Source organism: Mastigoproctus giganteus, chromosome 2, assembly GCF_048544385.1.
Source record: "Mastigoproctus giganteus isolate SK-2022 chromosome 2, ASM4854438v1, whole genome shotgun sequence".
Lineage (NCBI taxonomy): Eukaryota > Metazoa > Arthropoda > Arachnida > Uropygi > Thelyphonidae > Mastigoproctus > Mastigoproctus giganteus.
The window spans coordinates 216,649,613-216,675,125 of NC_143576.1; the positions used below are offsets into that span (position 1 = coordinate 216,649,613).

The 25,513-nt window shown below is 36.4% G+C and overlaps 1 protein-coding gene across 1 annotated transcript in view; it reads left to right on the forward strand.

The window, feature by feature from the left end:
- Nucleotides 1-25,513, forward strand: part of LOC150090087 (glutamate receptor-interacting protein 2-like) — a 113,013-nt gene that overhangs the window by 23,521 nt on the left and 63,979 nt on the right. Inside the window, exons 2-4 of the mRNA XM_090389756.1 lie at nt 3,200-3,268; nt 13,370-13,441; nt 13,693-13,756. Coding sequence (XP_090245882.1) covers nt 3,200-3,268; nt 13,370-13,441; nt 13,693-13,756 — 205 coding nt within the window. The remainder of the gene's footprint in view (nt 1-3,199; nt 3,269-13,369; nt 13,442-13,692; nt 13,757-25,513) is intronic.

The window sequence follows — 25,513 nt, forward strand, 5'->3', positions numbered from 1 at the left end:
CAAAGTTTCTCTAGTTCTTCATTTTATTCAAGCAATCCACTTCTACAACAACAGATGGAAGTTTGTTTCAACATCTACCTTGTATCTACAGTTAGCGTGAAAATTAGTCTATATTAGCCACTGGAACTTCAGGTTCATTTAGATTTTGAAAGGTTTATTTTTAATAACCATGACCATTGTGTTTATAAAGTGATATATCAGTTTATGGTGATTATAGGATTATTGACAAGCAGTGCGTTGCATTTCAGGCGCGTTAGCAAATAGAAATAATTCATGATTTATATAAAAAAAAGAGCAAAAAAAAACGACCAATTGTTCATTCATTCCTTTAACCAGAAAACCGTCAAACGTGGAGGAGGATCAATAATGGGTTGGGCAGCAATATCTTAGTATTCTTTAGATCCTGTCATCATCATGAACGGACGAATTACTGCCACTGATTGCCTTGATATTCTGAGTGACCAGGTTCATCCCATGATGCAAACACTGTTTCGCACAAACGATGTCATGTTTCAAGATAATAATGCTCCAATACACACAGCCAAATATGTCTAGTCTTGGTTTGAGGAGCATGGCCTGCACAATTACCATACTTAAACGTTATTGAGTCACTATGGACATATTTGGAGAAGAGAGGAGAGGGGAAAGTAGATTTCCTCCATCATTACTCAAGGATCAGTTTTTGACCGGCCAAAGCTGTTAATAGATCATTTTCCAATGTGTTGGAAAATGGTCAATGGTCAATGGTCAAAAATCATACTAGAAATTGGCGCCACCTGTCAATTCTTTCACTGTTTCTGATAATGGAAGTTTTAGAAGATAGTAAGGAGTGAGGCGTGCCCGTTTTGTATGGAAAATATTTAAAAGTAGCTATTTTCAAACACTGTTTTCAATAGATATCATTATTTTAATTTATATGGTGGTCACGACATACAAATAGCAATTAATGTACCAAATCGGAACCCTTTTTATTGGTTGTTGAAATATTTACACTTTTTATTAGTTGCTGAGATATTTGCGTTTTTATTTTTGTTTGAGATTAAGCGAAATACATTTGTTGATGAATTATTGCATTCTATTTTGGTGAGCACTTTCATCTTTCGATCTCTTCGAGCTGCAAGACAGAACGGATGTTTACCCAAACGTTGTATTGCTAAGATTAAGTGTAAATAGATTTTTGATGTGCAGTAGGCGGAAAGGGATGTACAAAAGTTGCCGACTCGTTCAAGGCAAAACGCTGTTGATGTTTGCATTCTGGTAGGACGTTGCCTAATGGAGAGTCCGTAACCATCACTTATCATAGTGTCACTTGGGTCTCGGGGGAGGGGGTTGACACTAAATATAGTTGTCATGGCCGTAGTTTAATTGCTCGGTTTCCGGATTATTTTTTTTATTTATTTTTTGACTTTAATATCTGTTGAACGTGGTGCAACAAGAAGCCATCACGTGTTCCTTATTGACTTATTGATACATCTCGTGTATTTATAGCTTGAGATACATTTTACAGTTGAGTTGAATGCCGAGCTTCAAGTAGCATCAAAATTTAGATTTGGACATCAAAGAGGTTTGAAGATCGCATTAATTCGTTCATTTTGTTGTCGTTAAATGTTATGATAAATTTTAAATAGGTGAGTAGCTCTTTATCAACATACTCTTCTTTCTTTGACTCTCTTACAAAAATATTATTTGCCAATCTTGTACTATTTTTAAGACCGTCTCAAATAGATAATTTAAATATGATTTTTAATGTGTTCGATGTAAGAACCACAAGTTCAAAACTTCACACCCTGCTTTATGGCATGGACTTCTTCTTCAGGTTCCGTGTTCAATTTGAACGTTGGAGGCCAACATTTTCTAGCCAACACTCTGTCTCTTGCTTGTGAATGGCATGGACAGATAACTAGAATCTTCTCTTGGCTTCCTAATAAATCAAATCAAATACTGTTATCTTAGAGAGAAAGAGAGAGAGAGATACCCAGAATGAATCGAAGGAAGGTTGTTGTTGTTGCAGTAGGGGTGTAGGAGCATCAGCGACTAAGTTTATATTGTTCCGTGTATACTATCTGTACATTGCGTGTGTTCTGAGATCGATTTTCTGTTTGCTGGACGAAAAACCCATGCTATCTTCTTCTGAGACCGATTAACTCAGCTACGTTATGAAAAAGGTCCATAAAAATTTCTCATGTCATCGACTGGACTCGAACTCAGATCTTTTCCACCCTGTTTAGGGACAAACAGCGATCCTACCAACTGTGTTACCCACGAGGGTTCGAAGGAAGAGAAAGGTAAGGGAATATAAGAGGATAAAACTATTATCATTATGCACTATTTAAATTAATTAATATAGTTAAAGTATTGCTCCACATAGACGATATAGAACTATTACAAACTCCCCTCCCAGAGTGCTATAGAATTAAATATTCCGATGTTAGCATCTCCTGTTAAATCCGAATTAAATCGACCATCATTAGAAATGTATGGAAATGGCTTATCAATAAGTAGAGTTGAATAGCCTCTGTGTCGTCATAAATGCTTGTGATAAACGCAGATAATATCAGTTCAGCAGAGGTATGGTTGTTGATTTCCACACATTTGGACATCGCTAAGGGCAATAACTGAGATGATATGTTCCGGTGCTGACAAAGGTCTATAATTAGTGGTACCGACTTGGAAAACTAATGCTGGACAGTAGAGACCTATATCAACTAGCACCACATACTAGATGTTAAGAGCAAGGTACAGAGCGAATATTGTGTCTGAGAGAAACAAACACACTCGCTTGTAGTTGTGTTAGCAGTGGTTATTGGAGCAATGGTAACGCATAGTCCTTCGGTGATATTGTGTTGTGGACAATATTTTCATGAAATCTTAAATATCTGATCCAGTATCTTAAATCTCTGATCGATATCTTATGGGATCATTTTGAAAGACGAATAAAAGGAAGAAAGAGAAGCAGCAGCAGCTGTCGACGAATAGGGAACACTTGAAGAGTCTATCCGAGTATAAGACCTCTTACAAGAACTGACCAAAGTCACCAGGGATAGCTGTGACCGTGTTGCAGTATCAGTACCAAGGACTGCCAAATGAGAACCAATCCTCTATTTTATTACCATATTTTTTAAAAATATTGTTAGGGCAGTGTAGTTGCATAGATGGACCACATATTTAGAGTAATATATTTATTTATTTAATATTTCAGGTCCGAAACAGATATCCTTTCAAGGGGAAGGTGGAGTAGAAGGTGAACGCCGACTAACTGCAATTGCAGGTGAGTTTATGTGCATACGTAACTTTTAAATTCACGCAGGAATTGCGCATGGTGTAAATAAATATACCATGCAATCTGTACAAAATATAGTGTCCACGAAAAGTTGAACGTTATTTTATGATTATCATTTAACATTAATTAAAATTCTCTCTCTCTCTCTCTCTCTCTCTCTCTTTCTTTCTCCCCTTCTTCAGCTGTTTTTCGTCACCATAACAGGTTAGATAACTATGAAAGATAATGAACCCCGCATGCAACCACAACTGTGATCCCAAGACCCACACATCCGGACTATCTAAGATTAAGCAAGCACCACGCAATCCGTGTAAAAGAAAAATGGAACGGCGCCATTTTCCGGACGGAACACTGGTTGCCATGGTTTTGTCGAGTAAGAATAAAGACGACACGTGTTCCCCGTCACCGCCATCAGTTCCGCCTGGTGGGTGGCTTGACTCGGAAAATTTCAGAATAAAAATTTCGCCTTTCATCTTAGCAGCGTACAAAAGTAGATTTTTATCCTTGAAGCATATTTCTTTTATTTTTTTTTATTTACCCTTGGCTCAAGCGTTTCTGGCATCCTTGACAAAGGGACCTAGACCCCCACCTGGAGATAGTGCGGTCCCCAAAAACAGCTTGAATACTTCACGGAGAGAATTTTGACTGCTGTAGTCGCATGTAATGACAACAAAGAGAAAATAGAACAAAGAGAAAAGTATTTGAGTGTCTGGAAAATGAACGAGCTGGCTACCTAGACAATGGTGCTCCTTGTACAACTGATTTTAACACCTTGTATATTTAGGTTAAGGACCAAATGCCCGTAAGCGCTCTAAAGCTGTGAAAAAGAAAGGCTTTAAGTCGTTGTTTTGATGCGGGCAGTACACTAGCTTCTTTCACAGAAGAGGGAAGGAAGAGAGAGACACGCTATACTTTCTGCCAGAAAAATACAAAGACGGGTGTAAGGATTTTCGACTATTAGGCTTACCGTTGCACACTTGGCATATATTTTCCCTTCATTCTATGCACTGGTAGCTGGTATCAATTTTCCAAAAAAAGAAAAACATTTGGAAATGTGAAATCGCAATGCGTATCTCAAAATGTTGTGAGCAAGATCCTTCTTACCATTGCAACTGCTGTAAACTTTTTTTTTTGAAGGGAAGTTATTATAAGGTTTTAGTCCATGTGAAAGAAAAATCATAAAAATTCCTTGCGTCATTGACGGGATTCGAACACCGGCCTTTTACACTCGGTGTGGGGATCGCATATTTCCATACCACCTTCTGCTGCTTTGTCTTGGACATGAAATAGTAAACCCCAGATTTGATGATGATATCCAGAAAAAGACTGAATCTCTCAAGTTTTCCTAACTGTACATCATGAGCAGTGTTTTGTGTTTCTGTCTTCAAGGAGTTGCTTTGTGATTCATGGTGCTGAAACAGTGTAGCGTAAAGTATTATGCACGATGCATAAGGTACTCTACATGAAATGTTAACTCGTCTGTTATCCTTGTTTTGTCATACGCTGGGGGAACGTTAATATCAATATACACTGCCTTACCATTAATATCCGGACACCTGCCTTTAGACAAGAAAAAAAAAAAAAAATAGAGCTTTTATCGTGTCATTTAATATTTTGTGCTGAAACCTTTTTCTTTTATGACGGCCTTCAATCTTCGCGGAATACTCTCAGCCAGCTTTTTATAAATGTCAGGTGATATGTTCTTCCACTCGGCCTTTAACGCAGCCACCAGTTCGGTCTTGTTCTTTGGGCGATCTCGACGTGCACGTACTCGACGATCCAATACATCCCAAAGATACTCAATAGGGTTCAGATCAGCACTCTGGGCTGGCCAATCCAACTTTTCCACACCCATGTCCTCAAAACCACTCTGTTACGATCCAAGCAGTGTGGCATGGCGTTGTCCTGCTGATACAGTTATGGGCTTTCCTCAAAGTATTGCCATAATGTTGGAAGTGCATAATTGTCCAGGCTGTCCTGATATTGCACATTCATGGTTTTGTCGATAACGACTAATGGGCCCAAGCCAAACCATGAAAGAAGCCCCATACCATGACATTGCCTCCACCAAACTTCATTGTTGGGAGGATACAATCAGGGAGGAACTGTTCCCCTGACATTCGCCACACCCAGGAACGGCCATCAGACTGGTAGAGTGCGAACCTCGACTCGTCTGTCCATAGGACTGTTTTCCACTGCTCTACAATCGCGCTCCTTACACCATATTAATTGGCGTCTAGCATTTGTTGAGGTGATTAATTCTGTTGAACTGTTGAGGTACAATTCTGTTGAACGTGTCATCTTGCATGCTCACTTTTGTAATTATCTGTTCTAAGTCCAGTGTGCATATTTATAGCAGGTTCTGTGACGTGTTGCATGCATAGGACCTGTTTCCCCATCCATGGAGGGATGTCTGGATATTAATGGTAGGGCTATGTATATCCTTATTCGTCTCTGGTAGAAGCGGCATTACACCAGCACTACACAACCTCTGCTTCATGAATGCACTGCATTCATTTCTCAGTAAATTGTAGTGTTCATTTATCAGCTGTCAAAAGCACTTAGACAAGTATGTAAAAGTGGTCATTCCTGTAGTGGGGGGGGGGATCATATCGTAGCATAAAAACTTTAAACTTTAAACACACCAAGTCGAGTCGGAAAAGCGCATTTGTTTGCATATAATTTAATATTACTGAGAGTTACATTATTTGCTTAATAAATAGTTTGTCAACTTAAATCGCCATTTATATAGGTCATATAATATTAAAATCATATAATTCGTCATATAATATTAAAATCATAATTTTAATATTATATGACAAATTGTATAATTAATTTTACGTATGAATATTTATTATTATTTCAATCTTCACAAATATTTATTTATATATTTTTAAATGTTTATAATTATTTATCAAAATGTATTGTATGCAGATTTGTATAAGATTTAATTCTTTCTGTTTACAATGTCTCATCTTTAAAAAATGTACAAATGTTAATTTGAAATTGGTTGTTGTCACTTGGAGTCTTGTAACTCTGTGTAATAATAAAATAACACGAAAAGGAAATTAAATATATAGAGAGAGTTGAAAACTGAAGTGGAAAATCTTACAGGAAATATTGTTAATATGATATCAGGTAATCTGCTTTTCAATTAATGCATGTGATCAGAGTGGTGTAAATGAATCATCAAGCCATCAAGATTAATTCAATTTTCTCCTTTTGGTATTACAAATTTCTTGTCTTTTCCTCCACTTTTTGCCCTTGCAGAGAGCACAGTTGGTATAATCACCATCCTCCCCACACCGGGTGGAAAAGACATGAGTTCGAATTCCTTCAATTACGCAAGAAATTTTATGGGTATTTTTCACAACGTGGCTGAGTTAATTGGTGTCAGGCGAGAGTAGCATGGTTTTTTCTCCCAGAAACTCGGGTTTTTCATGCAGCAAACCGACGACAGAAGATACGCAATTTACAAACATATTATATACGGCCCAATATGGCCTAAGTAACTGATGCACCTACAACAACAACCCACACTTTTCGTAGTTGAAATCAATGATCTAGAGAAAGTGGCAATAGTCCCAGCGAAACATCACTATTTTTTCTTATACAGAGTTGAGAGAGAAAGAGAGAGAGAGAGAGAGAGAGAGAGAGAGAGAGAGAGAGAGAGAGAGAGAAAAGATGAATCCATTAGTTCATCGATCAAGTTGTCAATAAGTAACAGCTGGTTTTGAAACTACACAGAAAGCATATTTGAATATCGAAGACATTTCAGTCAGGAAAGGGAAGAGAGGGGAGGTTCTGGAAGTTTGTTTGTATGTTATGGATATCCCACATTGCTATCGTGGGTGATGTACTTGACGGTCTATTGATTGGTTGTTAATACTGATTTAGAAAATGATTAATGTCAGTTGGAAAGAATCATAGACTTAAACATTTTTTAAGTTTCTGATAACAAGATTAGCATTTTAATCTTCATAATATACATTTATTTTTAATTTAGATTGATTTATTTTACAACTTTCTTTAAGCAGAGCATTCTTAAATTCATGCATCTGTAACGTGCCAAATGTCAATCTATAAATGCGTGTATACTGTTCAAGAGCTAACGAAAACAAGAGATAGATAAGCTCTCTCTCTCTCTCTCTTACACACACACACACCCTCGCGGATGGCATGGTTACCATCGCTACTTTTCCACACCATGTGGACCTGGTGTCCACATGGTGTGGAAAAGACCTGGATTTTGAATTCGTCAAGAACTCATTCCACGCTTTCCAACTCACTCCACAGTGATTCTATCAAGCTCTATCAGACATGATAGAATTACTGTGAATTTACGTAATGGATAAGCTCTATCAGGCTTGGTCAAGCCGTCAATGTGGAGCACCATGACCACGAAGAATAAGGCCAAACCTTCAAATTGCTAACAATGTGCTTCACGGCTGATATGATACAGTCCTTCCCAAACATTTCTCTGGGTTGGTATCTGATGAAAACATAATAGGGCCACCCAAAGACTAACTCATCTGCCCATATGTATTATGTCCGTACATTGCGTATGTTCTCTGGTCGATGAATGTCTGTTCTGATGGATGAAAAATCGGAGTTTCTGGGGGAAGAACCTTGCTAACCTGGCCTGCAATGGGTTTTTATGGCCTTTTTTCACGGAGAAAATAGTCTATAAAAGTTCCTCATGTCATTGACGGATTGAAACTCGGACCTTTTCCACCAAAGTCCGACTCAGAGAAAACGTTTGTTGATGAAAACAAAAACCAAACTATTATATTAGGGTCACCCGGTAATTTCTTACATATACACATGCGTATTGTGTCTGTAAATTGCGTGTGATCGATTTGTCTGTTTTTCTGGACGAAAAAAACCCCAGTTCTTGGTGGGAGGGGAAACCTTGCTATCTACGGCTGAGACCGACTAACTCAGCCATGGAGTGAAAAAAGCCCATAAAAGTTCCTTGCGTCATCGACAGGATTCGAACCCGGGCCTTTTCCACATGGTGTAGGGAGGACGGTGACAATACCACTGTACTACCGCGCAGATACCTGCTGATGAAAACAGGATATATTGAGAATTTTTTCATCACTGACTCTCTTTTTTTCACTTCTCCAGTGGCTGTTATTCGAGCAGTATCACTCTCGAATAACGAAATTTTTATTTCGTTTAAATAAAAATAGTATAACTAACGTTTCCAGAAGGGAAATACAAGCATCATCTTCAGTTGGTCAATTCATCATAAACCTCCTTGATTAAAACATTCAATGACTTCTCAGCTCATATTAATTCAAGAAATCATAATTATGGTATCCTATCCTAAGATTATAGGTTTTAATTAAAATTTCGCTTTGCAAAATTTAAACTAGTAATCACAAATAAGTTTCGTTTATCGTGTTTTGGCAGCTCCAAAAATTCTTTCAAGTACCAATACACCACTAGTACGGAATCTTTGATCTATAAATATTTCTATTAAAAATATTTCTATTCAGCGTTCACGCTTATTTACAGCCTTTCAGCCATAAAACTGTGTACCCTACTGTCATCATAACTCAAATCATCTTAGCAACTCCTTGCTATTTACATCGATATCTCCAAAGAAGTTTCTTCTGAATCTGAGACTTTTGTCAGAATTTGTCGAAAAGAGGCAGGAATCCGACTGCTCTTATCTGTAGATGTCGGCTTTCCTGCTCCACCGTTATCACAGTGACATTTCCTTTTCATCGATTTTTTCATATCATAAAATAGTTTTCTTCTTGAACGAACTTGGACCACAATAATATTGATATACGCAAGCAATTTCAGTAGCATTCTGAAGCACCATGGTTTGGTCGGTAACACTTGTATGCTGAGTAAATGGTTTCTTTTTTTTTTCAAGTTTATAATCCCCATACTGCGTTAGTTCACTATCAAACCTAGGTAACAAAGTTTTCCCACTAAGAGTCTTTGATTTTCCATAACGCAAAACAGTAAAACTGATATTTATAAGAAACATTCTAATTTGGTATGCCATTCTCCAATTCCATACTCTAATGCCAATTCCATACTCTAAAATAAACTTTAAATCCGTAACCCAAGTTTCATAAATGCCTGCGAAAGAGTGAAAATGAACTAAGAATTTTAATAAAAATATCAGCCATAATTTTGAATTGATATTATAATTACATGTAAAAAGGTCTATTGTTGTTGTTGATGGGGTTTTGAGTGCAGTGGCTATTTAGGCCATATTGCACTTATGGAAGTGGTGCATACTGCCTGCGTTTGTTGATTTAGAAGCAGTTAAAAACGGTTATACAATCCTATTCGTTTTAGGAAGGAGAAGAATTCTGCGAGATTTGAATTTTCGTCCATGATATGGCTAGGTGACAAAGGTTCCTTTAAATTTGACAGAGAACTGAAAGACACTAGTCGAGCATTATTATATAGAGTACAGTCCAGAAGTATGTGTTTGACTATGAGTGGTGTATGACAATGACTACACTGGGGAGGATAATTTCCTGACAAAAGAAACAGATCGGTTAAATGAGTATGGCCGATTCTGGCTCTGGCTAGAATTACTTCTTCTTGTCTCTTTGCTATAGAGCTAGAAGCCCATAATTTTGGTAAAGGTTTTATTTGGAGTAGTTTATTATTAAATTGCGTTTGCCACTGAAGAGTCCATTAATCTTTACATATTCTTTGTATATTTATTTTATAATCTGTGACCGGTACTAGGGAATTCGCTGGGGCTTAGCTGGAAGGATTTTTGGCAGCAGCATCTGCAATTTCGTTTCCTGGTATTCCGGTATGGCCTGGGATCCAGCAAAAGATAACCTTTTGCTCCCTAAGACGTATCAACTGCGTTTTGATGAGCTTTAATAACGGGTGAGCAGGTGGGAAATTGTTTTGTAATGCTAATACGGAACCTTGCGAGTCTGTGTATATTATGCTCTTTTGAATTGACATATGGAAGACATTTTCTAATGCAAGCTTTATGGCATATAATTCAGTCGTGTAGCTACTACACTCTGTTGGAAGAGATAGAGAAATGATAGTATCAGGGAGTACCACTGCTGCACCCGATCCACTCTCACACTTCGATCCATCTGTATATATTTTAGCGAAGTCGGGATGATGTTGAGTATTCTCAATGTGTAGCTGTTGGATGGTAAATTCTGATAGAGAGTGTTTTCTCCACTGGTGGAAATAATTGTCACAAGATGGCATGATGACAGACCATGGAGGGTCGGGATCTATAGGATCTTGCAAGATTTTATCGAAGTGTATATCCCAATTTTCTGCTAGATGTTTTAGCCTATATAATATATAATATATATAATACCAGCAGGCCGAACTGTCTGTGGTTTGTTTCTATACAGGGTCATATACAACGGATCATAAAGTATTGACCAATGAGGATGAGTCACCTGGCTTTGAATCTTGATTGCATAGTTCAACAGCAACATCTTTCTCCTGATATTTAGAGGAGGTTCATGGGCTTCAATATACAAACTTTGCACTGGAGATGTTCTGAACGCACCTAGTGCTGTTCTAAGAGTTGAATGTTGAATAGGGTTGAAGCGAGATAAAACACTCTCCCTAGCAGAATCGAAAACAGGCGCGCCGTAGTCCAGGCGTGATTTAATTATGGTTCTGTATAAGTGAAGCAGGCTGTAACGATCTTAAAAAGGTCTAATCTTAGTTTGATTTGATTTAGCAGGAATACAGAAACTTTGCATTTGGTATTTTATTTATTTATTTTTTTTCCGTTGGGGACCCAGTCGAGTTTATGATGCTACAGAATTTAATTAAGTTTAATTTAAATTCGAAATTAAGTAACTAATGTGTTTGTACAAATGACTGCGGACATTGTAAATCAGGATATTATAAATATAATAACAGCAGCTGAATCCCAACGTGAGTTTTTCCTTACAATAACTATTCCTTAAATCTTTGACACAAAAAAAAAATGTGGACGAAGTTATATAAATGAGAGATATAAACAAAAAAGGATGTCAACGGGAAGTTAATTTACTGATTAAATAAACTAACCACCGAACGTTCAACTGGAATGTTATTTGGATCTCTGCTATTCATTTGGATCACAAACATCACAGCCGGATCAATCACAGAATCTGATACACCATATGAGTTTGAGTGCAATTATAGTACTAACTCTTATCATTTATAATATTCATTTTCAAATATCTTTGAACACATTCGATTTCAAAAACATTAATTAGTAAATTAAATCATCACATGGAAGACTCGGACCTCCAATCAACTCTACATCAATAATATTATCAATCTAGAGGACTTATAAAGTAATGCATTATAGCGAAAGTTATCACAATTATTACAGCGACATTTCCTTTTCATTGATTTTTTTTTATCATAAAATGGTTTTCTTCTGGAAGGAACTTAGACCACGGTAATATTGATATGTGCGAGCAGTTTCAATAACATTCTGAACCTGTATGGTTTGCTCCATGGTTTTTATACCAATACCAACTAAATTAAAATTCAAGATTATACATAAATATTGTATACATAAGTATTACTAATCCATATTTTTAAATAACTATTCATTTTTTATTGACTAACAATAATTACTCGTATCTTTAATTTGAAAATAAAATATTTTTAAAAATTTTACTTCATTGAAAGCAGATGTACCGGTAAATGTTACATTATGGTTGGTATTCTTTAAAAAAAATCATATGCGAGGCAGTACTTTAAATTTGTTAGCCTTACTTTAAATTGGACAGTAAGATTACACTAGACGTTGCTAAATCAAATTGGAGCGTGGTTTGGTTTTTTTTTAGAAATTAAAGACATGTAAAAAGAACTAACTTTCACTTCTTATAGTCGTTTAGTTGAGCTTAAAATTTTCTTCAGAAAAAATTTCCTTAAGAAACTCACTTAACTGAATTCCGAAAGAAACAAACTTGACTCTTTTTTTATACATAAAGCTTCATTTAATTACAAAATATAATAAATAAATGCAAAATGGGAAATATCACTTTAGCCTAGTGTATACGCTGTACATTTTTGTAAGTTAAATGATTTTAACGATGCCCATTTATAATGAGTCTCACAGTAAGTAATTCAATTCAAACTGGGACTCCTTCGTAATCGTTTCTCTCCTTATAATTCAAATCATAATTTTTAGTTTATCATTTAAACTGGATAAAATTATATATTCAAATGAATGGTGAACCTGAATTGCTGGTTTTTTGAAAGTTATACACATAGCGTAAGTAACCACTTCCCACCACTAGTCTGTGCCAAGCACTCACTAGTATTTTTGTTTTTAAATCCAGCCAACCTGTTTTCCTTCTGCCCTTGTATGGTAAACATTGCTGTATACAGCGTATATACTAATGTTTCCGGGCAATCATTATATATATATATAATGTATATACTATACAGAAGTCCCCCCCCCCTTTCTTTTTGTTCCTCAGGAGCTCCGAACTATGGTATTCGATGAAATAGGTTTTATTATATGTTCCTTTTTAACCCGCTTTTTAATTATCTGCGCACAATTTAAATTCGATGATTACAGCGTCAAACTTTAATTCAGTCTCATAAACCCACGCAAAAACATGCTCTCTACCTCATTCGTAATTTTTTGTTCTTTGTTTATCACTCGAGGTTAATTAGACATATTCCAAGCCATGTGCAGAGTCGGTCACCAGCCATTGTAGATAAGGCCCTGAGCGATTCATTTTGGCGTCTCATTAACTAAATCATTGTAAAAACAGAGACTTTTGTGTCATTTTAAAATAGACACTTGAAAGATGGGGGGAACAAAAAACAACAACAAAAAAAAACCCCCTTAAATAAGACTCGAATGACTACGCTACACAACTCTCAAATGTGACAACGTTCAGAGGTATTCAGTAACTTTACAAGAGTGAAGTAAACCTAAAATTGATAAATTATGATAGTAAACGGGAAAAAAATCAAATTTTAATTATCAAAAATGATTGGAATTAACGAAAGTGGTACGATTTCTTAAAATAATTTCGAGCCTTCATGCTCAAAATTAACACAATTTAGTAAAATGTATGTCGTTTTATTTCTTTCAATTATTAGAAGAGCAAAGAGGAATTTCGATAGTGGAACTGATTAAAAAAGATGGAGGCCCTCTAGGAATAACTATTTCAGGTATGAATGATTTTTCACTTGAATTGATTAAAATGAATTTTATGAGTAAGACATCTGAAAGTATTAGCAAAATCGGCATCAGTAATTTAATAATCCCACTAATAAATAAAAAAGGATAAATATATTAAAATTTCAAAATTTTGCGTTATTAAATTATCGTGGAATAATTTAAAAAGCATGATAATAATGTGTGTCAATTTTTTATTTATTTATTTATTATTATTATTTTATTTATTTTTTTTTATGTGTAGGAGGAACGGATAAAGGCACCAGGCCAAAAATCGCCAGCCTCAGACCAGGAACTGTTGCACACAGGTTTGGTTTATTTTGTTTGCAAAAACAGACTCCTAAAATAAAGTAGTTAGGTTGAATTAAAAATGGATATTTTCAAATATTACGCTTATTATTATACTTGTTTCTACAAAGTTAAGCTATATTTTAAATTCGAAATTGCGTATAATCCTTTTAAATCGTGATTTTGAGCGTTTTATTATAAAGAAATAGCGATAGACATACGCTAAAAACTGTATTAGCAGGTTAAAAAAAAAGGACCCAGAAGTTCCTAAAAATATAACCCAGTCTGAGAATGCTACTGTGCATCGAATTTTCTAAATCGTTTCTGCTGAACAGTTAAAGTCTTGTAGGAACTGTACAATGTGTGAATTCCATAAACATATATTGAAAAAAGAAATCCTTTCAAGGTGTGTCATCCCTCATCTTAACAGTGCATACTGTCTAAAAATAACTCTTGCTTTTTAAAAGCAGGTATGAACGAGATAAGGGCTTTTTTTTTTCATTTTCTTTTTTTATTTCGAAATTACTCAAATTCTTACATCTGTGAACGAATCGTGACACATTTGTACACGGTTGAAAAAAAATATATTTTTAAAGATTAAGCTGCATAGTCATAGCAGTTGTATTTTAAGGACAGTAAGCTGAAGCTATATAATTTGCTAATGTGATGTACCAGTTTTTTCTTTATACGATTTCTTACTTTTCAGTGAAGCACCAGACAGTTTTCTCTCTTTTTTTTTATCACTGTGCATTGAAAGTCCTTGAATGTGAATTATCATTTTTTTAGTAATCTTTTTATGACATCATTCTGTCTTATTTTAAAAAAAATGAATTTAAAATTTGAAAATATCATTCCTGAAGTTAAAAAGGAGTAGGGGAAAAGACATCCAACACCTGAACAACATTTTCTACAGCAGAACGTAACATGTCAACTGGAATAGCCAGCGCATGACGTCTAATGCTGGCCTTCAGATCTGCCAGAGTTTACATCCTTCCCGATACACTTGGTTCTTCAAAAAACCCCACAACCAGAAGTCGCATGGGGTGAGGTCCGGCGATCGGGGTGGCCAAGATGTCTGGAAACAACGGCTGATGATCCGTTCGTCTGTAAAGTGCTGCCTTAGCAATATTTGGACACAACGGTGGATGTGGGGAGGCGCACCATCTTGCATGAATATGGTATCCTGAAGACACCCACGTTGTTGCAGCTCTGGTATTGTGAAATTTGCCAACATTTCATAATATCGCTGTCCAGTGACGGAACAGGTGTGGGATTCGGTCGGTGTTACTGTTCAAAAAAATATGGCCCAATCATGAATGTGGCCATAAATCCACACCACACTGTCACTTTTGGAGAATGCAACGGGACTTCTTGGATAACTCGAGCGTTTTCTGTTGCCCAAATGCGACAGTTGTGCGTATTCACTTGTCTATTTAAGCAGAAGTAGGCTTCATCACTCCAAAGGATGTTCCATGGCCAAGTGATATCCACTGTCATTCGCGCCAGAAACTGAAGTGCGTATGTGAAACGAATATCTGCATTACCATGCTTTAGCTGCTGTAGCATGTGCATCTTGTAAGGATAGTACTGCAACACTTGACGCATTACTAGCCTTACAGTGGAATACGGCATGTCCACTTCAGGAGAAATAGCTGGCACACTTGCGCTACCACATGGAGATTGACTTGATAAATCCACGACAGCCATTGCCACATCTTCAACACGAGAGGAGTCCACTCGTTTTCGACCTCTACTTGGTTGAACACCAAGATGTCCTGTCGCTTCAAATTTCGTAATCATTTTGCGGACAGCACAAACAGTCATAGGTCCACGCCTTATGCGCTTCTGACGACGGAATTCTCTGATAGCCGCAGCTGCATTATTGCTGTTCTGATAGTACAGCTTCACTAATAGCGCCTTTTCCTGCAACGTTGTTGGCGTTGCTTCTGCTGTATTGCAGGCAAACATCTACTGTATGATTTTGAAGAGACTGCTTTGCTTTTATACAGTACAGTAGAGCTGAGTAGTGGCAATAACTTACGATTATGCAAATAACTTAAGTTATTTGCATAATCGTAACTAAGATAGTTACGCGCCGTACAGTGACACAGCGCCATACAGTGACAAACTTTGTAACTAATTTTTTTTTTTCTTCCAATAAATGGCGAGCGCATTCTTTATTGTATCTGTTGTCCAAATTTCTCTTCAGTACGAGCCTTAGAACTCGCTCCAGAGCCCTCTACATAAGGATACTTTAATTTTAACAACCCTGTACATGCCAGTAGCATGGCTAATTTATAGTCCATAGTGTAATTTCCCTATATATTCTGATTTAACAGTGACTTTGTCAGTGGTATGGTGTTGCCATGTGAGTGCTAGTTTCTGTTCTATTATAATTTTTACTGCATAAGGACCGCCGTTATTCCAATCCATTGCATTCACGGATCGATCAGTCCGTGACTAGTCACCCCAAAGCACAGCTTTCCATTGGTCTGCAGTGCACGAAATGGGGGCTTTACACCAAACTATAGATGCCGTTTGGCATTAGTCGAGTCGGGGTGATTAATGGCTTGTGGATAGCTGCATAACTGTGGTAACCCATATCATTCAACATCCTACTCACTGTGCTGGTACTAACATGTCCAAATCGTCTCCCTGAGGACCTGTGTGTGTGTGTGTGTGTGTGTGTGTGTGTGTGTGTGTGTGTGTGTGTGTGTGTGTGTGTGTGTGTGTGCGCGCGCACGCTAATATAACGTCGACCTGTGTTCCGAGCTGATTATTCTTTGCAGTACTCTCCTGTCACATTTCGTCAAATCTGGAGGTTTTCTGGGTCCCTTCGTGACGATTTCAACACCATCCACTTCCATTTTCAGATTATATCACCAATAGTCAACCTAGGGATCCTTAATGCTGTTGAAATTTCATTGCACACACCAATTTCTTATGTGGTTAATATCTAATATCAAATTATTTAACTAAACAATATTTAACTCTTGCTGGATGAACCTGCTATTAGAAGTTTGCTTTTCTTGATTTTTCATTTGAAAATTTGAAGTAATCCACCAGTTACACAAATATTAGGAATTAATTAGGAATTAGAAAACTGTATATTAGAAAACGGTAGATGACCACTACCTAGATGAATAGCACTTCAACTGTCGTCAGAGGACAAATTAGTTGGGATCTTCAAGAAGGTGGATTCTGCTCATTTTGTGTTCCACGAATGAATTACAAAAAAAAAAAAAAAAAAAAAAAATACAACTTATTCGTCACGCTAATTGTGAAAGGCAAGTTGTTATACTTTTTATTTTTATGGAAAGCAGAAATATATAACACAATTTAGCCTATTCCTAAAATAAGCTTTAATGGATTCGTTTTCAAAGAATATTAAATTTATAACTGTTGTACTAACTCCTGGCATTACCATCACGCATTTTCAAATATTTTTAAAGTAAAATTTTCAAAAACATTTTATCAAATTAAAGATATGAGTAATTATTGTTAATCAATAAAAGAAAAGAGTTCTTTAAAAATATCTGTAGTCTATGATCGACTTGTATGTAATATTTGTAATTCAAGTGGATCGCAGATTGCCATCGAGAATGGTTCTACAGGTAAAAAATAAGGTTCCGGTTTAAAGTTCACTGGTTAGTTCATTTAATCAATGAATTTCCCTTCTTAGTGATATTTTTTAAATATTTATTTTATTTTATTTAATCACTGATTTAATTTCGTATTTAGAAATTAACTCATCAAATTCTGGTTAATATCATGTTCCTATTTGTGCCTTTTTGAATAATATATGATTGATCTTTGTAGATGCAGAAGTTGAGGCTAAAATCGTGAAAAAAACATATTAGTGAATGGTTTTGTTAATAGCTAGATTGAGAGATCGTGTATATTGATCGGACTGTATACAGACAGATAGGGGTTAATAGGAATTAATGAATTTTAATTTTTTAAATCTACATATTTTGAAACGTCGAGGGGAAATTTGAAGATGGGTTAGAAATATTTTTGTTTATCGATCAGAATGTTTTATTATTGACAACAATAAAACAAAATATTTTATTTTGGGGGTCCAGCAGTCTTCTTCTTCCTTATCTTCGCCTTCTTCCCACGTTTATATGGGGTCAGCACCAGTAAATCAAGAGGGGTTCGAGAAAAGTCTGCGTGACACTAACCTAGATTACCACTGTTGTTATTTGGTTTTTAGGAGCATTAGCAACTAAGGCCATATTGCTCCGGGATATGCGGTGGTCATTCCCTGACCTTTCCGCATCCTCCGTATTTGGTGGTGACGGGCTCGAACCCCGGTCTAATCAAGAAGCGTGTGCTACGCACTGCTGCTCCTTCCCACCTGGCTACGGAGGCGCCAGATTACCAATGTAGAAAATGGAATACGAATGCAAGAGTCAGAATGCTCATGTGTCATGCTGTTCCACAAGCCAACATTTTCCTGCCATATGCTATGGCAAATTATAAATAGATAATTATGTATATAAATTATATTTGTATATATGAATGTGCACCCCCTGGTTAATAGCTGTAAGCGGGTGTCTCTTAGGAGAAAATAAAGATAATAATAATGCTACTACATGTTTCTTGAAATGCATTTGCGTCCAGCAATACAACAAAATCTTCAACATTTTCTGGAAACTGTGCCAATCATCTTGCACGACAAAGCGGTATCGTGGCTGGTGTTGTCAAGGTTCGCGGCAACGATAATAATGGAATATCATTAGGCACTCGTCTTCCTCAATTCTCCAAACCTTAGAATTCGTGTGACATTGGTTTTGTTCTCCAGGTGAAGGAGATACTCAGAGGTCAACGCTTTCGGACAACAGTAGATCGCTTCCCCGCCATGCTTCAATAAATCAAGGTTACTAATGGTATCAGACACCTTTCACATGTTTGGGTTAAAGTTGTTCAGCAATGCCAGACATTGTTTTTTTTAGGGCACGTAATTTTCAAATACTTGGAGGTGCTTTTTTTTTCAACAACTTGCTTATTATTAGTAAACGAAATAATTTCTTATCATAAAAACATTACTGAAGTAAATTTCATTAGAATTTTAAATGCTACTTTGAAAGAAAAAATAAGTAAAAAAGAATTTTACAACGAGCACTGTAATTAGAGTAACCACAACTTCTACAGTAATTAGAGTAACTACAATTTCTATCCGGAGTCTTCTGGCTTAAGCATGTTATGTTTGGGCTCCATGTTTTGTTGTAATTTCTCTGGGTCGTAAGAAGCGAAAACATTTTCATTCTATTTTGAGGTGAACATAAATATTATTGCCTGCTAATATATTAGTATATATGCAAAATGAGTCTGTTTTCTTCACCACGTCCTTCCTTCTGCGTGTAATACGAGTAACTCGATTCCTAGTAGATGGACTTTCATGAAATTTTATGTTTGGGCTTTTCAAAAAAAAATTTCTCGAACTATTTGGCTATTTGTCCGTCCTCATGTAATAATTCGACTCCTAGTGGACAGATTTCAATGAAATTTTATATTTCGCGCTTTTAGAACGATTTGTTGATCAATCCCAAATTTCATTATAGTCAGACCAATAAAAATCTGGAAATTATTATTTTTTATGCCCATCAATCCATCTGCATGTAATAACTAGACGTTGGTGGATTTTCATGAAATTTTATATTTCACCTGTTTGAATTTATTGGTCCATCCTTCCTAAATTTCATTAAAATCGAACCTATTGAAATCCGATAATTATTATTTATATTTTTCATACATATCACATAGGCCACCACATACCGTATATTGTAGCTGAAGCACTGGATATTATGTTTGTTGCCATGTGCTCTTTGGAGAAATGAATGGGTAATGTGATGGATGCGCAGAAACGAAATTTTCTCGAATCGTTCATAAAAGTCGTTGCTTTTTGCTCTTCTTTTTTTTTTTTTTTTTTTTTTGTTTTAAGCCATGAATTATTACTATTTAGTTTAACATTTAATTGCTTGTGCATGTACCACAATATAGTCAATTAAATTTAGGGATAATGCCTGAATTTTTTGCCTCAATTTACTTGTTTTTAACTTTTTTTACTATATCATTTCCATCTCTCATAATGCGGATATATCTCATTACTGAGTTCAGCTATATTCTTCTATAGATGTATTATTAATCTACACACACCTTCTTCTAGGTTTCCAGACAGTAGAAGAATATAGGGTTTCATCCTTTCATATAATGGGTCAAAATTGAGGTTTCACACCAGATGATATAATATTGATTGAATTTGTTCTCTGCTATTTTTTTATCCTTAAATTAAAGCATATATTTTAAATAAATAGCAATATACGTCTCTCCAGGAGCATTGCATTTTCTCAATGAGATTGATGCATAAATTAGAAAAAAAAAACCGTAATTTTCTGGTTGTTTCGTTTTTCTTCTAATAAATAAGAGTTAAATTAATTTAGAATGTATATGTAACTTACGAAACCATTTAATACTTGTATCATGTACCACAATGTTTTAAACTATGGCTTTGATCTTGATAAATAACATTCTCCGGATTGGAGATTTTGAAAAGATGACATCTATACCTAAATATGATGTGATGTGTGTCTGGAAAAGTTCTTCGACTAAAAAAATTCATAAAACTTGTGTTGAATAAAATTAAGATGAATCCATACGGTTAATAATTATATAAAAGGATCACATTAAAGTAATCATGGCTGATTCACTGGGAAATAAAAATGGTACTTAATAGATTTGATGGAAACTTCTTTCCACATTTTTGATCGTAAATCGAGGAAAAACAGTTAAGTATGGTAACCATCTCCGTTCAAAGTTTGGAAAGTCGCCAAAAACTTTTAAGTAATACAATGGGTTTACATTAACGTAAAGCTTTTAGATCAGGAAATAAAATTCTCTCATGCAAATACAAATTGCAGCCTCTTTATCTATTCTAAACTTTGCTGTTATGAAAGATAAAGGTGCGAGAGAAAATCCAAGTCTAAAATGATTGAGAGATGTTATCTCTATCCACCGAATGTGATACTAAAGTGCAACTTAGTGGCAAAAGATAATGACCTCAAAAGCATTTTCCAACAGTTTCGAAGTACTGAAAGGATTGTGAACGAGAAACTCATAACCGTGACTCCCTTGTGATATGATGGCACTTAAAGATTTCCTTTACGTGGCGATGTGCATTAAGGGTAATTAATTAGGGAAAACTGGCATTGTTATGGCCAGTAGTAATGAGAATAAAGTATCTTGGGATTATGCAACTATAAATCTTTCTACAGATAAGAATGCTTTGCTGTCTTCATAAACTTTGCTAGAAAATGCATTCAGCCATTTGGTACTTCTTATGTCTTTTAAAACGAGTGTAGTTAAATAGTGACGTAGATATAATTTCACACTAAAACATTGCGCCCATGTTATGCACAAAAAAAGTTCTTGCCTTGCTTGAAGAATTGAAGATTAAATTTTAAACCTGGTTTAACTTTAGTTTCTAAGTTAGGAGTTGCACATCATTTAAAATATCCAGAACTAAAAAAGATACCAATATTTATTATTTTAATCTGTAGGTTTATCTAGGGTTTTTTTACATTATTAATGAAAATAGCCTCATTTGTAACAGAAATTTGGGAAATGTCTTACAAAGCCTGTATTCATTTAATGGAGCTCTTGCTTGCAATAATACCACAACCAAAGATTCCACAATTAATAAAGATTTGGAAATAAAAATTCACTTAAAAGTAGACTGTCCTCCTAAAAGGTTATTAACTGGAGTTTTCCCTCCCACCCCTATTTTGTATAAATAAATCTTTCGCAATCCATTACCTTTAAACATATGGCTGTACCCTCATTAAAAGAGCAAAAAAAAAGTAGTCATTACACTGCTAAAGTCTAGACACAGTTTCTTAAATAACAACACAGCACACTGACACAGAAACGTAGTCACCTCCCTCTTGGTAGAAAGCCAACGACTCTTGTAACCAATTGGCAACTGTTTCATAGCAACAAGTTTTCTTGAATTATGGAGAAAGGGACTGTTGTAAGATAGTTCCAAGCATCAGTATGACATCATCTCCAATGTGCTATAAATGAATATATCTATACTTGGTGACTCAGAAAAACTTTACCACACTTTGGCACGCTCGAGTAAGTGAAAGTTAGTGTCACAATGTCGAGAAACTTGTTGCATATGGAAGCTCACATGAAGTTCTAATGTAGCATATCTAACTCGTCAAGACACGCCATCTTGACGTGATATATCACTTAGGATTTGCTGATCATATAGCGCAGGTCGTTTTTAGTTTCATGACTAGCATTCTGTAATTTCGCCCCCCTCCAACTGATCTGTGATACAAGAAAAAATTCATGGGCCATACATCCTTTAGATAGAAATTCCAACTCAGTATGGTGAAATCAACCGGATTTGAACGGAAATGGCACATGCTATATTACCATCTAGAGGCGCATACAAGCATGCGCCTCTAGATGGTAATATAGAGAAACGCAGGCCACATGCGACCCATTTTTTCATATTGTGCTGCCTGCGACCAGGTAGCTACCTCTCAGTGATATGGACATGTTTCTCCGAGCTTAAATTTGGCATGACACGAAATGGAGTTTCACATTGACACTTGAAAATATCCAGTTCTACCAACATTCGAATTCTCTATATTGCTTTCTTGTGAGGTTTTATATATCTTCCTCAACGTTTGACAAGTTAGTTAATTTATGTAGCTTGTTACATTTCAGGCGCGTTAGCAAATAGTAATACTGTAATTCATTATTTATAGTAAAATAAGCCAACCCATCAACATGAAAATTAGTTATAAAGATTCCTAAAACACTCTTTTAAGCAAGTACTGAAATTTTTAAATGGATCAGAGCTCTTCTTCCAAATTTAGGGGGAACTGTCCTCGTAGTACAATCGCCGTCCTCCCCCACACCGGGCCGAAAAGACCTAGGTTCGAGTACCATCGATGACGGGAAGAATTTTTATGGACCTTTTTTCATAATGTGGCTGAGGTTAATCGGCCTCAGGTGAGGACAGTATGGTTTTTCCTCCCGGAAACTCGGTTTTTTCTTCCAGGGTTTTAGGAGCATCAGTGACTAATCACTGATGCTCCTAAAACCCTATTAAAACAACAGTAGGGAAAGCTATGAAAGCGGAATTGAAAGCGGGATGGTGGTACAATCTCTGTACCACCATCCTCCAAGATGTACAATCTCTGTACCACCATCCTCCAAGATGGTGGTACAGAGATTGTCTAGAACGGTGACGGGTTGCAAATAACAACCAGTTTCGTTAGTAGCGTTATCGTTCCGTGTCACGATTTTTCAATGGAGCCACGAACGAATATGAAATTTTGTGTTAAACTGGGAAAATCTGGAACAGAAACGCATGAAACAGCGTCTGTCAGCTTCTCAAAATGAGAACAGAAGTGCAAACGTTCGTGAAATTGTGGCAAGATATTGTTATCTGATCCTCGGAATGATGGCTGATGAGTTAAATGTGAATAAGGGGATGATTTCAAATTCTGCATGAAGATTTAGGGAAAAGGAAGGTCTGCTAAATTTGTGCCGCACAGAGACACGGATGAGCAGAAGCAACGAAGGCGTCATCATGCGAAGTCTTCATCCAGACTTGTCAAGACAATCCTAATTTTGTCGACTGTATTGTCACTGGAGATGAACGCTTACTGGTTCTGTACGAACCAGAAACGAAGCGTCAGAGCATGCAGTGGACTTTAAAATCATCACCAAACCCCTAAAAATTTTTTTCGTTTACAGAAGTTCAAGATCAAGCGATGCTGATTATATTTTTCGACGAACAGGGTGTGATTCACAAGGAATTTGTATCTGAAAGGAGAGAGTCAGTGCTATGTTCTACATAGAGGTGCTTCAAAGACTATTGAAGTGCATTTTGCGTTTAAGGCAGAAATTTCGAGAGAGACCACTGGTTCTTGTTGCATGACAGTGCCTCCGCCCATTCCGTAATTGTGAAGACATTTCTGACGAAATATAGCATTCAAAGATCAACCATCCATCTCTTGATCTAGTACCAGCGGACTTCTTCCTCATTCCAAAGGTGAAAACTACTCTGAAAGGAGAAAGAGATTTCACTATGTTGAAGACATAAAGAAAAACATAACCGCCGAACTGAACATTATCTCTTTGAACGCTTTCACTGACTCTTTTCAGAAACTTTTAGAACGGTGTAACAAGTTTGTTTGTTATTTGGTTTTTAGGAGCATCAGCAACTAAGGCCATATTGCTCCGGGGATATGCGGTGGTCATTTCCTGACCTTTCCGCATCCTCCGTATTTGGTGGTCACGGGCTCAAACCCCGGTCTAATCAAGAAGCGTGTGCTACGCACTGCTGCTCCTGCCCACCTGGCTACAGAGGCGCCGGTGTGATAAGTGTGTTCAATCAGGTTGTGATTATTTTGAATGAAAATAAAACCATTTTTGAGATCCTTTACTTTGTGTTCTTTTTATCATACCAGGCCGGGAACTTTATTACCACACCTCGTATATTATGTCTGTAAACTGCATTCGCTCTGTGGGCGATTTTCCTATTTTCCGGACGAAAAACCTCCCGGAAACTCGGGTTTCCGGGAGAAAAATCATGCTGAGTCCAACTAACTCAACCGCATTGTGAAAATGGCCCCTAAAATTTCCCGGCGTCATCAACAGGATTCGAACTCAGGTCTTTTCTACTCGGTGATTATACCAAACGTGCTACCCGCGAGGGCAATGGTCCCATAAATTTGTCTCGAATGTTTTAATTATTAGGCGAAACAATAAATGAAATCAAACTTACACCATCTTACACGATGCTGGAATTTCCAGCAGGAAATTAATATTCCTTTGTCATGCACAAAAGAAAACCCTATGCCACCATCTTGTCTACATACGGGGTAGTCGCGACGGTAGCCTGATGGTGGTGGGGTTTTCAAATTCTTCTTTTCAAAGAAGCCTGTGTCAAATTGTAAGATTTTTTCATAAACATTGTGTGCGCTTTACAATGGTATTGAGAGGTAAAATACAGTGGTATATAGCTGGCTACCCGCCAGTTAAAACTGAGAGCGTTGACAAGGCGAACAGAATTTACTATCAGTTCCGTATGAAAGCGTTTCTTCATTTTTTTGACAATTTTTTTTTTAAATCTTCGCCCCTCCTTCTTGAGTACTTTTTCTGCTGCATTCACTCCTAGCTGTCAGATACTTGATTTCAGAACCGGGGTCAGAACATCCATATCGGCTGATCTCCCCTCACTCATTCTTTCTTTTTTGGTTCTCATCTTCGCACCCAACAATCTTGGAATATTTTCCCACACATTTTATCTACCAACTAACTGTAAAAAAAGTTTTAGCTTTCACCAGTACTTATCTTTTATAATGGTCCAACTGGAAACTACTTAAATTTGTAATGCAGCGCAAGGCAAATCTAAAATAGCATACGATCTACTTACTAAAGCAAAAATCCAGAAATATTTAGCATTTACTAGTTAGTAGAAGTGCAATTAGTACAATGATTCCTCTGTTCTTTACACTCCTTGAAAAATACTTGGGGCGGAACTCTTATGGACTTTTTTCCTTGGTTGAGTTAGTCAATGGACTGTTTCGCCAGAAACACGCATTTTCATCCCTCAAAAAGGCAAATTCGTAACCTTAGCTCGTTCGACATTTGTTCTAAAAATGAATACAACATTTCAAATGCTGTATTACCATCGTCCATACAGAATAACAATGAAATCCTTCTCCTACATGCAAAGGTCCTATAAA